General features: G+C 55.9%; 1 protein-coding gene across 1 annotated transcript; it reads right to left on the reverse strand.

Moving 5' to 3' along the window:
• Positions 1 to 457: 457 nt before the first annotated feature.
• On the reverse strand, positions 458 to 3,432 carry LOC120671228 (uncharacterized membrane protein At1g16860-like). Its single transcript, XM_039951512.1, has 4 exons — positions 2,431 to 3,432; positions 1,788 to 1,931; positions 1,483 to 1,691; positions 458 to 940 (listed from the first exon to the last, which is right to left on the reverse strand). The coding sequence occupies exons 1-4, from the start codon at positions 3,103 to 3,105 to the stop codon at positions 748 to 750; spliced, it is 1,221 nt and encodes a 406-aa protein (XP_039807446.1). The 5' UTR covers positions 3,106 to 3,432; the 3' UTR covers positions 458 to 747.
• Positions 3,433 to 14,708: the final 11,276 nt, after the last annotated feature.

The raw sequence follows: 14,708 nt of genomic DNA on the forward strand, positions 1-14,708 counted from the left end.
CTTGCGTACGGAGAACCTAGTTCGGCGAATTCAAAGAAATCAAGGTGCTATAAAGACGAGCTGGCATAACAGAACTCCGCGGCAAGAGTTGGGGCAACAGATGAAACAGCTGGTGAATATTTGTCACATCAGTGAGGGTCTTTCAGGTCAAATCAATTTGACCCGGAATTAAATGTTTACATCAAGGCGCTGGCCTTTATTAAAACTTTAGAAGATCAACTCGCCCGTGAGGATTACACACTTATTCTCATGAGCACATATTATACTTTAACCAAACATGATGTCTCTAGGATGGTGGAGACAACGGATCTCTTTTTTCTTCTTTGATGTCCTGTTTTTTATATATACTAACGTAAATTACTATAAATAGTACAATGAAAACCTCATTTAAATACATATATAAAATGGAAATGAAAAGGCATATATAAATCTCAAGCCTATTGCAATCAGGGGGGAATATTTGCAAAAAGAAAAATGATCAGGCTAGATTGCGGAAGAAATGTGGCACAATAACGTCAAGCCTCTGCCACCAAACAATTGAGTAGTCCTCTTAAGAAGAAACAAAAGAAATCACAGCTATACTACCGACAAGCCTACAAATACGATTTTAATTTACATTGTTTCATTCCATCAACTATGTAAGTAGTAAATCTTTTTTTTTTATCAGAAACCCTAAATGGTGAGGTACTAAAAACATCTTCTTCCCCAACAGCGCGTGTATTCTACATCAGTGTATATGTTTAGAGTTCAGACCATATATACAGCCTCATCAGGGTCTTCGTTCCCGATTAGTATAAGCCCCTCGAGGAGGACAGGGAACATGCACCGCATTGGCTGGCACCCGGTGGTGACCGCTCCGGCTGGTGGGTCGACGATGTCACAGCCATGGTGTTTCTTCAGGACACCTATCACACTTGTCGTGTCTCCCTCTCTGATGAACCTGCAATTTTTGTTGTTGCATTCTTTGTGAATAGTGATTGTACTTCAACTATGAAAACTAGCGAATGCAATGATCATGACTTGTTACCCGCAAAAAAAAATGATCGTGACTTGTGGCTGCATAGCTTTCTTGTGTTCTGAACATGAGTTTGAAATGCAGCACCGACATTATGCATGTAAAGTCTCACAACATTACTATGTTATCTAATTCCCGTATTCTATCATCTATAAATTCCTGGTTGCTCTTTCATTTTCAGTTTATAGTAGGCTACATGCTATGTGGACCATTACAAAACTTAGATCGATGTTGCGCTTTCTTAAATTATGGCAAATCAGTATACAAAGTTCAGTGAGATATTTGAGGAAACCAATTTATATATAGTCTTTAATAAATGCTGGCTCATATTGGTTTGCTATTTGCCAACTGAGAGGCGGATTAAAATCAAAGTTGTTGAAAATGATGCTGGCTCATATTTGTTGTAATCTAACCACGGCCTTTGGATTCCAGCCCCCACATTTTTATTGATGCATGAAGGATCTTACCCTTCCTTGGCGCGCACAACGCCATCGCAGCACAAACCGTTGGTTGCCATCCAATTCTTCAGGTTGAGCGATGACGCGCCATTCCCGTCACCGTCAAAGCTGATTGTTCTCAGTTTGATCATCGGGGTGATCTTGGCACCCTCGCCAGCGCGCACATAGAACCTCTTCCCGGAGTTCCTGTCAGAGATGTAGAAGTTCGCCACCCGTGCCTGCCAAAGCGATGCCAATCAGCAGGACTGAATGGAAGACTGGCGTGTGAAGTTTGAACGTACGGTGCTGGCAGCCAGTAAGCTGCAGAGCCTGACCTCGGAGTGTCTCGGCTGCCACCGACGGCGGCAGCAGCACCCGGCCCATCGACGGCGCTCGAACAGCTCAACGGACGTGAACACGCACCGGACGGCGCCGTCGTGGAAGGAGGCGGCGAGCGGGTGGCGGCCGCAGGTAACTTGCTGCAGGAGCAGGGCGCGGCGGTCAGCCGGTGGCGTTAGAACAGAGCATGCCAAATACTTGAACATATTTTAGTTTCGTGCCACTTCTTTGGACCTTGGAGGAAGGAAGAAGGACAAGTTAGCGACGCATTGCTTTGGTGAAGCAAAAGTGGTTTGGTAGCTTGGCTTCCTCAATCGAAGCCATTGACTACTACATGCGACTCATCAGTTTTGACATTCTCTAACGCATAAACAAGTTGAAGCAACAATTTGGACCAACAAACAAAAAACTATAAAGAATGCATACAAGGACACATCGCAAGATCTTAGCCACGTTCCCAGCACAACAGAGGGCAGTTTTTTAGTTGGCATGCATGGACCGTGGGTGAACAACGTGAATGAGCATAGTTGTACTATTACGTGAGGTAACAGGTTTTGGTAAGGATGTAGCTAGGAAGGAAGGCAATGGCTGATTGATTTTGGTGAGGAGATTGATTGATCGGATTGAAAGAGATCTCACCCCGGTGATCTTGACGAGCTCGCCGACGGGCATGTCCCCGTGGCCGTCGAACACCGTGTCGGCGAACCGCCGGAAGAACCGCTCGGCCTCGGCGCCCTTCCTCCACGCGTTCCACTCGAACACCGCCCCGACGGCAGCCACCGCGCCGCCCGCCGCGGCGAGGACCTCCCACCGCCGCCACGACACGAGGCAGAACGCCCCGGCGCCGAGCGCGGCCGCGGCCGCCACGGCCACCAGCACGTAGCACGCGAACGGGACGCCGAGCCGGGCCCTCCCGCGCGCCGCGCTGCCGCCCGCGGCTCCCGCCGCCGCCGCCGCCGCCGCCTCCTTCCCGCGCCTCCAGCTCCCCTTCCTCGAGGACCCGCGCCCCGGCGAAGGGGCCCAGGACGGGGACGGGGACGGCCCGACGAGGAGCCCCGAGTGCGAGAGCTGCGACAGCGGGCCGGACGCCGGCGACGGCGTCGGGCGGGGCAGCGGGCCGGAGCTCCGGCGCGACGATGCCGGCGACGGCGCCTGCGACGCGGCGAGGTCGAACATCCGGGCGAGCTCGCCCGACCGCACCGGGTCCCCGCCCGTGAACGGCGGCGTGGCGGCCGACCCCGCCGACAGCCGCCGCTCCCGCCTCCTGTCCGGCGCCGGGCCGGACACGTACATCCCGCTCCCAATCTGATGCATCCCTCCCGGTCCCCGGCCCTCCGAAAGAAACCGCGGCACGGGCGCGCACGATCTAGCTGGGCCAAGAAGTGGAAGAAGCAGAAGCAGCGAGAAGAAGAAGGGGAGGAGTCCACTCCCTGTCACGGCGTGATGCGAGGCCTGCCTATGACCGCAGCCGCTTTAGGGCGCGACGTGGTGTCGTGATCATCTTATCAAGAACAGAGTAGGGAGCACTTCACTGCCCACGGACACAGAGGAGAGCACAGTTGCTCGCGGGAGAGGAGGACCCGTTGCTTGGTCGCGAATTCATCCGAGGTCGGCGTGGCGTGGCGCGGCGCGGCGCGGCTGGGCGCCATCGGACCCGGCCAAACGTTTCGGAACAGGTCCTGCCAGCATCTGAGAATACGGCCGGAAGAGGCGGTGAAACTGAGGAGAGCCCGCCACCCGGCGCGCGCGCTTCCCAGCTCGCCGCCGGCGTGCGCCCGCCCGCCCGCGCGTGCCAGTACGTGGCGCGGTGGCGCACGCTGCGCCCAGGTCATCGCTCACTAAGAATTTTTAACTACGGTTTCGGTCGCTGTCGGTTCGGGGATTCTCCTCCGGCGCAGATTCCTCTTGAAGCGACGCCAAATCAAATCCGCGAATTGCTCAAGATAGCAAAACTGCCGGGGAAACGCCGCGATCTTGCTGCTACATCTCTCGCGACATTTAGGGGCCGTTTAGTTCCCAAAAATTTTCACCTCCCTTTTAAACACATAAACACATATATGAAGCACTAAATATAATTAAATAATAAAATTAATTACATAGTTTGGATGTACACGACGAGACCAATCTTTTAAGTCTAATTATTGCATGATTAGCCATAAGTGCTACAGTAACCCACATGTTCTAATGATGCGGTCAAAGGTCTCAAAAGATTCGTCTCGCGGTTTTCAAGTGAGTTCTGAAATTAGTTTTTTAATTAGTGTCCGAAAAATCCTCCCGACACACGGTCAAACAGTCGATTTGACATCAAAAAATTTTCACACAGGGAACTAAACGGCCCGTTAAGCCTGCTGAAAAAACCTGAACTTTTTTTCTCTGCGTCCGTCTCTATCCTCTCCGGGCAGAACCGAGGCCGCCGTTCCAAGATCTGGCGGTCCGGCGGCCGGCACTCGTGATCGCCATGGGACGGCGACGCGTGAGCACTTGCACAATTGCGTGCCTTAGGCCTTGTTTGGCTCCAGGACTTTTTTTCAGAAGTCCCTATCACATCAAAATGATTCTTACTATTTTATAGTATTAAATAAAATCTGTTTATAAATGTTTTTTGACAGCTGAGTGCTTTTTCGCGAGACGAATCTAATGAGCCTAATTAATTCATAATTTGCTACAGTGATGCTACAGTAACCATTCGCTAATCATAGTTTAAGATACCTCATTAGATTCGTCTCGCAGTTTAGTCCCAGGATTCTGCAGTTAGTTTTATAATTAATATTTATTTAATACTTCTAAATACTAAAAAGTCCCTAGGACTTTTTTGAGTTTCTAAACACCCCCTTAACCGACGACCGGGACGATCTCCAAGTGGTGGAGGGCCAGACAGCGACAGCACCCGCGCGCGGACGTGTCGCCGCCAGATAAGCCTCCCGGCGGCGCACGTGGACGCGCGCGCCCGGCGCCGTCCGGCCGGGCCAGCCGGCGCGGCCTGCTGCCGACAGTTAGGCCGGGGCCGGACGCGCGTGGCCGCACGGGACGGGGGGGTCCGGCGAGCGGGGCGGACGGCGGAGATGGGCCGAGGTGGTGCGGCCGGTGAACGGGAGTGCGAGTGCGAGTGCGGCCGGTCCCGTGACGCGGTGACGGGACGTTTTGTCGTTTTCGGGCACAGGTGACTCGCGGGGCTGCCGCCCGCCGGAGCACCGGATCGGACGGGGCCGAGTGACAAGTAGGACTGGTGCGTTCACACCGGATCGTTCGTGATGGTTGGAGTACCCGGGGTGTGCAGCTGGGCACTGACACGCTGACGCTATCAGAGCGACCTGCAAAGGGTGTAGTAGCTTGGTTTACAAATTATAAAGCACCCACCTTTGGTCGCTCTAAGATAGTAGAAGTGAGAGAGAATATATTTTTTATTTTTAACATATTTTTCATTTTATTTTAAAAATAATCCACCGGATAAATATTTGCAGATCTAACCTTTTTAGTTGCGCCGTTCCGCATGTCGTGACAAAAACACGCTGTCGCGCCACATGCATTGGCGTGACAAGGTGTGCGTTGGCGCGCTTCGGAGCGCTCGGAACGGGTCTGCCAGTGCATATTCCACGTGTCAATCTTGTCACGCCACTCCCACCAGCGTGACAGTACAGCTTTGTCACGCCACTCCGCCGGTGTGACAAGGTCTGACCATAAAAAATTATATCTTTTTCATACAAACTCGGATGGTGATGATTTTTATATAAAAATTGTAGCTCTTAGCGAGATCTACAACTTTGTAGTTTTTATCGTTTAAAGTCATTAAGATGCTTAAATAATTGATTTACGCTTTTAACAGTATATTAAGCACTTGTATCTCTATCGAATCGTCTCAAACTTGCCATATTTATTTGATCTAGCTTATAGTTATAATTAATATCCAGGGTGTTACATTATATTACATACTCAATGATGATATAGTTTGATTTATCATTGTATTTCTTATCAAATTATTATTATTTAGTTCATATTTTTTTTTTCATATATCAAACATTATATAGAACTTTGTCGGTACCCTGTAGCAGGGATACCCACTCTTACCGCAGCAAGACAGGACCCGCGTAGTTATCCGTAACTACGCGCAAGGACGGAGTAGCCATGCCCCTCCGGTCAGGCTCTTCCCTCACCAGGCCAACGGCCCCGGACCCGTTCCCCGCCTGGGGATGGGTCCGGAGACGCCACGTGTCTCTAAGGAAGGGAAGCTCCGAGCTGACAGCCGAGGCCTCGGACCCCCCCATAGGGGTCCGGGACCTCCTGCGCCGTCCGGACCCCCCTTACCGTGCGGGGGTCCGGAGCCGCCACGTGTCCCGGAGGAACGGGCGCGGATTCGTGCGCGAGTCCTCCGCAAGGGGGACTCGCCCACCCACCACATTTAATGCGGATGGTTGACGCATGCTCTGCCGCGGCAGCACGCTGGAGGAACGGGCGCGGATTCGTGCACCTCGTCAGCCGCATTAAATGGATACGACGGCACGGCACTTTTCCATCATGCCGCCTACGCCGCTCCCTACACAGCCGTTTAGCTACGTGGCAGGCGACGCCGCTGGCTACGACGGGCGCCGTTCCGACAAGACAGCGCCTAGACATGCTGAACGGGAGACTCCAAGAGCAGGCAAAGATATCCAGAGAAAGATCTCCTTTGCCTGCAACGCCATAATGATGAACAGTACTATATTTTATACCGCATCGCTGGGCCCACTTGTCGGGGTCCCGGCAGCCATGTACGCGCCTCCCTTGAGATATAAAAGGGAGGCACTCGCTGTGTACAGGATAGCTCCAGACGAACACAAGCTCTCACACTCTCGTGGGGAGGCAATACAACACACAGTGGACATAGGGTATTACGCTCCGGCGACCCGAACCACTCTAAATCTTGCTGTGTTCATCGTGTTCTTGAGTGAGATCGTTCTGGGACTAGCTAACCCCCGAGTACACACCCTCTGGGCTAGGGCGGGTGCCTTCCGCCACCCGGCCGTGGTTGCAGCTCCACGACATTTGGCGCGCCAGGTAGGGGACGTCTTCAGCTGGTCACAGTTCATCTCCTCATCGTCCCCATGGTTCGTGTGGACGACGTAGAGATGACGGAGGGTGTGGCGTCCTCTACGCCACACGCTCCTCGTGTTCCTGCTCCAGGGGCAACTGTGCCTGTGGAGCAGCCACCGTCGGCAGCAGCGCGCGCTGCTCGCCGGCAAGAGTCAGGGCGCCCATCAAGGGCCCCCTCACAAGCGGCGGAGCGCTGGCAGCGGCTAGGGAGTTGCTTCGCAACCCCCCGGCTGGGGCAGCCTCGCCAGACGCCCTGAAGCAGTGACGGGATGACGTTGACCGTCTCCTCCATCTGGCTCAGGCCTCCCCCAGTTCTGCAAGGACTGGGCAACGACCTCCGCCCGGCAATGCGGTGGTACCTTACCACCAGCGTCAGGGCGGTGCGTCGGCGTCCGTGCGCTCCCCTACCGTGAGGGGTGCACGAACAGAAGACCTGCGGGCGGAGCTCAACCACCGGCGCGCGGGAGAGGATGCCCGCGTCTCCGTTGAGAGGGCGCGAGAGCGGCGTCTTAACATTGAGGGTCGTAACCTCAACGCCGACTTGGATGTGGTGGCACCCAAGCCCCCGGTGAACGCCCGGATACAGCCAGGCGCACCAGTTGCCGGGGTGGGCTGCGCTGCACTGGCGGACCACCTCCGAGCGGTGGCATGGCCATCCAAGTTCCGCCCCCATCTGCCGGAAAAGTACGACGGTACCACTAATCCGTCGGAGTTCCTGCAGGTGTACGTTACTGCCATCACAACAGCTGGTGGTAATGGCACCGTCATGGCAAGCTACTTTCATGTAGCCTTGTCTGGGCCAGCCCAGACCTGGCTCATGAACCTCACGCCTGGGACGATCCAGTCCTAGGAAGAGCTCTGTGCAAGGTTCACAGCGAACTTCGCCAGTGCGTACCAGCAGCATGGCGTGGAGGCCCACCTCCACGCCGTGAGGCAAAAGCCCGGAGAAACGCTCCGGGCCTTCATCTCGCGCTTCACCAAGGTACGGGGTACCATTCCTCGTATCTCAGATGCATCTATTATCACTGCTTTCCGCCAGGGGGTACGTGACGAGAAGATGCTCGAGAAGCTGGCGACGCACGAGGTGGAAAGCGTCACTACGCTCTTCTCCCTGGCAGACAAGTGTGTCAGGGCCGCTGAGGGTCGTGCATGGCACTCAGCCCCCCAAAGCGGAGACGCCAAGGCTGGCGGCTCCAGTGCTACCGCTCAGGGCGGTGGCAAGAAGAAGAAGAACAAGAACCGGAATCGCGGGGAACTGCAATCTGGTGGACCAGTCGTTGCAGCGGCGGTGCCAGCGGCGACGCCGGCAGCGGCAGCAGCGGCTGGGGGCCAGAATGCACACGGCAAATGCCCTCGCCCGCAAGGTGGAAGCGGAGGTTCATGCCCAGTGCATCCCACCGCTCGCCACAGCGCCGCTGACTGCCGTGAGATCCAGAAGCTCGCGAAGCGGGTCAGTGGGCGGCGTGAGCAGTCCTCCAAGGACGGTTCATCCCCTCCTCGCCAGCGGGCCGGCAAGGAGAAGGCCTCCGACAGCGGGGCCGCCGCCGGGGAGAAGGAGCTGGGGTACCAATCCCCCGCTCGAGAGCTGAAGGGCGTCTACCACGACGACGACTCCGATTCCGACAACGGCGACCGCCGCAAGAAGCTGTATGTAATGTACGGCGGAAGCTGGGAGCTTGTGTCCCGACGGGATGTGAAGACCCTTCGCCGGGAGGTCCTCTCGGTGAAGCCGGGGGTCCCGAAGGCGGCGCCGCACCAGAGGTGGATGAACACCACCATCTCTTTTGGGCCATCTGACTGCCCGAAAAATATGGCCGGAGCTGGTGTACTACCTCTAGTCACCGCTCCTGTCATATCCAACGTGAGGCTCTATCACGTGCTGATTGATGGTGGGGCAGGCCTCAATGTCATCAGCTATGCAGCGTTCAAGCAGCTGCAGATTCCGGAGTCCAAGCTGACTCCCTCTCGCCCATTCTCTGGAGTGGGCCCACACCCGGTGTTCCCTCTGGGGAGCATCACACTGCCGGTCACGTTCGGGACCGAGGAGAACTTCCGCACAGAGAGCGTTCTGTTCGATGTTGCGGAAGTAAACCTCCCGTTCAACGCCATCATTGGCCGGCCGGCGCTCTACCGCTTCATGGCCATTGCTCGTTATGGGTATTTGGTCTTGAAGATGCCTTCTCCTGCCGGAGTCCTCACCATGCAGGGCGACCGCACCGCTGCCGTCGCTGCAGTTGAGAGGCTGCATGCTCTGGCGGCAGAGGCTGCGCGTTCCGAGGAGGATCCGTCCACCTCGCAGCCCAAGGCGCCTGCAAAGGCTCCCAAGGTCCAACCGTCCGATCCGGACCATGTTTCCGTGAAGACGGTGCAGATTGGAGCGGACTCCACCAGGACCACCCGTATCGCGGGGAACCTGGAGGAGAAATAGGAAGACGCGCTCATTGCTTTCCTCCGGGCAAATGTCGACGTGTTCGCCTAGGAACCGTCACAGATGCCCGGGATCCCCAGGGAAGTGATCGAGCACAATCTGAGGATCTACCCCGACGCCACGCCGGTGCGCCAGAAGCCTCGGAAGCAGTCCGTGGAGCGACAAAACTTCATCCGCGAAGAAGTCCACAAGCTCCTACACGCCGGCTTCATCGAGGAGGTCCACCACCCCGTGTGGTTGGCCAATCCGGTCGTCGTCCCAAAGGCCAACGGGAAGCTTCGGATGTGCATCGACTACACCAGCCTCAACAAGGCATGTCCTAGAGACCCCTATCCTCTACCACGTATCGATCAGATCGTGGACTCCACCTCCGGGTGTGACCTTTTGTCTTTCCTAGATGCGTACTCTGGTTTCCACCAGATTCAGATGTCTATAGAGGATAGGAAGCATACTGCCTTTGTAACAGTAGATGGGCTTTATTGCTACATTGTCATGCCGTATGGTCTAAGGAATGCCTTACCCACGTTTGTACGAGCTATGAACAAAACCTTCTGTAATCTGATTAGAGATGTTGTTGAGGTTTATGTCGATGACATTGTGGTCAAGACTAAGGTAGGGTCAACACTAGTGGAGGACCTGTCCCTCGTCTTCGACCGGCTCCGCGCCACACGCACGAAGCTGAATCCTGAGAAGTGCATCTTCGGCGTCTCAGCAGGGAAGCTGCTGGGTTTCCTTGTCTCACATCGAGGCATCGAGGCAAACCCAGCCAAGATCAAGGCGATCGAAGCAATGAGGCCTCCTGGCCGCATCAAGGATGTCCAGAAGCTCACTGGATCTCTCGCTGCTCTTAGCCGCTTCATATCGAGGCTAGCTGAGAGGACCCTCCCCTTCTTCAAATTATTAAGGAGGTCCGGTCCATTTACTTGGACCGAAGAGGCTGAACAGGCCTTCCAGGAGCTGAAGCAACACCTCACCTCGCTGCCAGTATTGGTGGCTCCAGAGCCCGGTGAGCCGTTGTTTCTGTATCTTGCTGCGTCTGCGGAGGCAGTCAGCATGGTGCTGGTCGCCGAGAGGGCGGAGCAAGCTCGCCAGGGGGACACCAGGGTCTCCCCGGCCAAAGATGGTGAGCCGGACCCCGGACACGGGGGCCCGTCAGCCTCACCTCTGCCTGAAGCCCCGGGCCCCGCACAAGGGGGTCCGGACGAGCCTTGTGCCAGTGGGAGCCCGGAGCCGCTGGGGGCCCAAGGACCTGATGTGGTGGATAAGGGCGTGCCGGACCCGGTAATCGAGATCCGGACTGTCCAAAAGCCGGTTTACTACGTCAGTGAAGTCCTCCACGAGGCGAAGGCTAGGTATCTTGAGACGCATAAGCTTATCTATGCGATACTAATTGCGTCCAGGAAACTGCGCCACTACTTTCAGGCACATCGAGTTGTCATAGTGACCTCTTACCCGTTAAGAGCGATCCTGCACAACTCCAACGCCACAGGCAATATCGCCAAGTGGGCGGCAGAGCTGGCAGAGTTCCAACTGGACTTCCAGCCACGCCATGCAATCAAGAGCCAGATCCTGGCCGATTTCATAGCGGAGTGGACTCCCTCCCCAAGCAATCCTGGGGGTCCGGTCGTCAACGCTGGACCCCCGGAGCCGGAAATCAGGGCACCAATCTTCACCGAACCCCACTGGACACTCTTCTTCGACGGGTTCGCCCGCGAAAAGTGGGCCGGAGCTGGTGTGGTCCTCATTGACCCAAATGGAGATTAGCTGAAGTACATGGTGCACCTTGAGTTCAAGGCCACCAACAACATGGCGGAATACGAGGCGCTGATCTTTGGCCTGACGCAAGCCCTCTCATTGGGGGTCCGGCAGCTCCTGGTGAAGGGGGACTCTCGGCTAATCATCAAGCAGGTCCGAGGGGATTGCAACTGCAACAATCCCCAGCTCGCGGCATACCTCATACACGTGAGGAAGCTCGAGAAGGACTTCGACGCCTTGGAACTACAACACGTTCCCCGCGAGCACAACTCAGCAGCAGATGATCTCTCTGCGAGAGCATCTACCTGGGCACCCGTGCCTGAAGGTGTCTTTGAAAGACGGCTGCAGAGACCTACCGCCTACCCTGTCGAGCTGGGTGAAGGGGATCAAGCTAGCACCTCAAAGCCAGCGGTCCTGGCAGCACTCCACCTGTGGTGCCCAACCTGGGTCGTGTGCCCTGTAGAGGATCCTGGTGACCTCGCAGAGCCACACCCACCTACTCAGGGAGCTCCCGATGCATGGATCTCCGAGATCCGGGACTACCTGAAAGATAACATCCTCCCTGATGACGATGTGTCCGCTGAGCGCATAGTCCGGTTGGCTAAATGCTACGCGGTGGTAGAAGGGGATCTCTACCGCCGTGGCGCCAACGGTGTCCTCATGCGGTGCATTTCCCAGGGAGAGGGCTGCGAGTTGCTCGCGGAGATCCATGGAGGCGAGTGCGGAAGTCATTCCTCCTCTCGCACGCTTGTTGGCAAGGCCTTTCGGCATGCCTTCTACTGGCCAACAGCACTCCAGGATGCGGCTGAGCTGGTAAGGTCCTGCAAAGCATGTCAATTCCATGCAAAGCAAATACACACCCCGGCTCAAGCTCTGCAGATGATTCCGCCCTCATGGCTATTCGCTGTGTGGGGTGTGGATATCCTGGGGCCATTCCCCCGGGCTGTCGGCGGGTACCGGTTCCTCTATGTCGCCATCGGCAAGTTCACCAAGTGGCCGGAAGTTACCCCTGTGGTGAATATCACTAAGAAATCAGCAGTCGCCTTCCTCAGGTCCATTGTGTGCAGATTTGGCGTCCCAAGCCGCATCATTGCGGATAACGGGACCCAATTCAAAAGTAGACTCTTCCAAGAGTACTGTGAGGACATCGGCATCCAGCTATGCTTTGCGTCCGTAGCACACCCCCGCAGCAATGGACATGTTGAGAGAGCGAATGCAGAGATCCTCAGGGGACTCAAGACCCGCACCTACAACTGCTTGAAGAAGCATGGTGCCAAATGGGTTGACGAGCTTCCATGCGTACTATGGGGCAACCGGACCACACCCAGCCGAACCACCGGGGAGACTCCGTTCTTCCTGGTCTACGGGGCTGAAGCATGCCTTCCCCCAGAAATTCACCTGGGCTCACCACGGGTCCAGGCCTTTGACGAATCCATGCAGGAACAGCTGCGGCGCGACGACGTGGACTTCGTTGATGAGCGAAGGTGGCGAGCAGCAATCCGAAATGCACGGTACAACCAGGCGCTCCGGCGCTATCATCAACGGTTCGTGCACTGCAGGGAGCTCCGGGCTGGCGACCTCGTCCTCAGACGAATCCTGAGCCGAGCAGGGCTTCACAAACTCTCTCCCAGCTGGGAGGGGCCCTTCAGGGTTATAGAGGTATGCCGGCCCGGAAGCGTTCGCCTCGCCACAGAAGATGGAGTGCCGCTGCCCAACCCATGGAACATAGAGCATCTGCGTAAGTTCTACACCTAGGCAGAGCCGGAAAACAATCCTTTCCTTTGTAATAAGATAGAGTTACCGTGCGGCCCAGAGCGGTTGAGGACCACCCTCGTAAACCCGACCTCTGGCATCCATCGCACCGTCGGCTAACGCGCGGCCCAGAACGGTAGAGGTCTGACCTCGTAAACCCGGTCTCTGGCATCCATCGCGCAAGCCATGTACAACAAGATTGCAAAGGAAATAATTTCTCCCAGTTCTGTCTTTGTGTTAAAATTTAAATTCACATGCCGATTCTCAAGGTTTTTACCTCTCTAACCCCCGCGGGGACCTCTGTCCTTGTTGCTACAACTAAGATCTGAGCTGAGTTGCTGGACTGCCGTACAGATCCGGACCCTCTTGCTGTTGGAGAAGAGTCCAGACCCTTAGGGACCTACTCTGGAGAGCGGGTGCTTGTTTCCTGGGGTGGTCCGGAGTCCTGTGTAGCCGCTTAGCTGGTTCTGTACCCAAAAGCCTACACACTCCACCACCCTGTAACAAGTACTCTAGTACCTGGAGTCAGGTAATTAAGGGCCCGGACCCCGTTCCAGCTCAAGAGTTGGTTTCCTAAATCCAACACGGCATGCCCAGTCCTATATCTCTCAAAAGATTGAGTACAACAAAGTGATCTTGCCACTGCTGCGAGAGGCCTGGGATGATGAAGCCAGGTCCGGGAAGATCGTGCTGTTTCCTGGAATGGTCCGGAGCCTTGTGTAGCGCCTTAGCCTGGTCCCGTACCCTAAGCCTACACACTCCACCACTCTGTAACAAGCGCTGATCAACCTGGACCTGCGCATCTAGAGCCCCGGACCTTGTACCAGCCTGGCGCTGGTCACGGACGAGTCCCGCGGGCCTGTTACTAAGCTGTAAATTTGAAGTGGTACACAGGTTAAGCCCTGATTGGTGGTAGCCAGCCTCAAACCATTGAGCCTACCTACCAGGGGGTCCTAGCATCTGCTTCAAAACCTTCATGCAGATCAAGATCCAGTCTATCTTCCAGGGGGCCCGGAGCATCCGCTTCGTTCCACACATCACGAACGGATTCTGCATGCGTCAAGCAGCTAAGTTGCAGTATCATTGCTACTGTATAAGTGAACTTGATTCTTCTATATGTAGTCCTGTATACTACACAGGGAACAAGGCGCTAGCTCGTCTTACAGACTGTGCTGCCCTATACCAAGGAGGTCCAGAGCATCTCCTACGGCTCACATGGCAGACAGGTCCAATCAATTGACCCTATCCGCCAGGGGGCCAGGGCGCCGGGGCGTTGCATACCGCAGATCAACAGACAAACAGCTAAGTTGAAGTTCCTTCTACTTCAAAAATTTCAGCTAATACAAAGTTTGTTACATAATGCAAAAGGAAAAAGGTACAATGCCCCGCTCAAGGGTCCGCAGGTTCCCGCTTGAAGTAGGCAGCAACGAAGTCAACGACCTCTCGCACGCTGTCCCGAGCAGCGGCCTCCGTCTCCGCTGCAGGGCCATCGACCACGGGCGCCAACGAGATGGTCGGGTCGTGGCTCCGGAGACAAGTCAGGATGTGCTCCGCCACCATCCGGATCAGCTCGCGGCCCTCAGTTTCGAGCTGTCCAGCAAGGACCGGCCCCAGGCGCTGGAGCCTATCCGAAGCAGAGCTCAGCACTGGGAGGCGTCAGCTATCGAAGCTGGCGGCTCCACCACCTGGATTGGGCTCATTCCAAATGGCACCAGCGCGAAGCTCGCTTCGGCCGCCCAGTCAGCGATCTGCTGGGCTCCCGCACGCTATCCTCCTGGTGCTTCCGGACCGCCTCCTGGACCGCATCTCGCACCCGGGTGTCCAGAGCCGCTTTGGCCACCTCCACCTCGCGGGACCTTTCCTCGAGCCCGCGGGACCTTTCCTCGAGCTCGGCCTCCCTCTCCTCCGCCCGGTC

Source organism: Panicum virgatum, chromosome 4N, assembly GCF_016808335.1.
Source record: "Panicum virgatum strain AP13 chromosome 4N, P.virgatum_v5, whole genome shotgun sequence".
In the NCBI taxonomy this organism is placed as follows: domain Eukaryota; kingdom Viridiplantae; phylum Streptophyta; class Magnoliopsida; order Poales; family Poaceae; genus Panicum; species Panicum virgatum.

Coding starts and splice junctions, on each gene's coding strand:
- LOC120671228 (XM_039951512.1), bottom strand. CDS start 3,105: ATGCATCAGATTGGGAGCGGGATGTACGTGTCCGGCCCGGCGCCGGAC. Junction 1,932..2,430: donor AGCTCGTCAAGATCACCGGG/GTGAGATCTCTT, acceptor CTGCTCCTGCAG/CAAGTTACCTGCGGCCGCCA. Junction 941..1,482: donor GTTGTGCGCGCCAAGGAAGG/GTAAGATCCTTC, acceptor CAAAAATTGCAG/GTTCATCAGAGAGGGAGACA.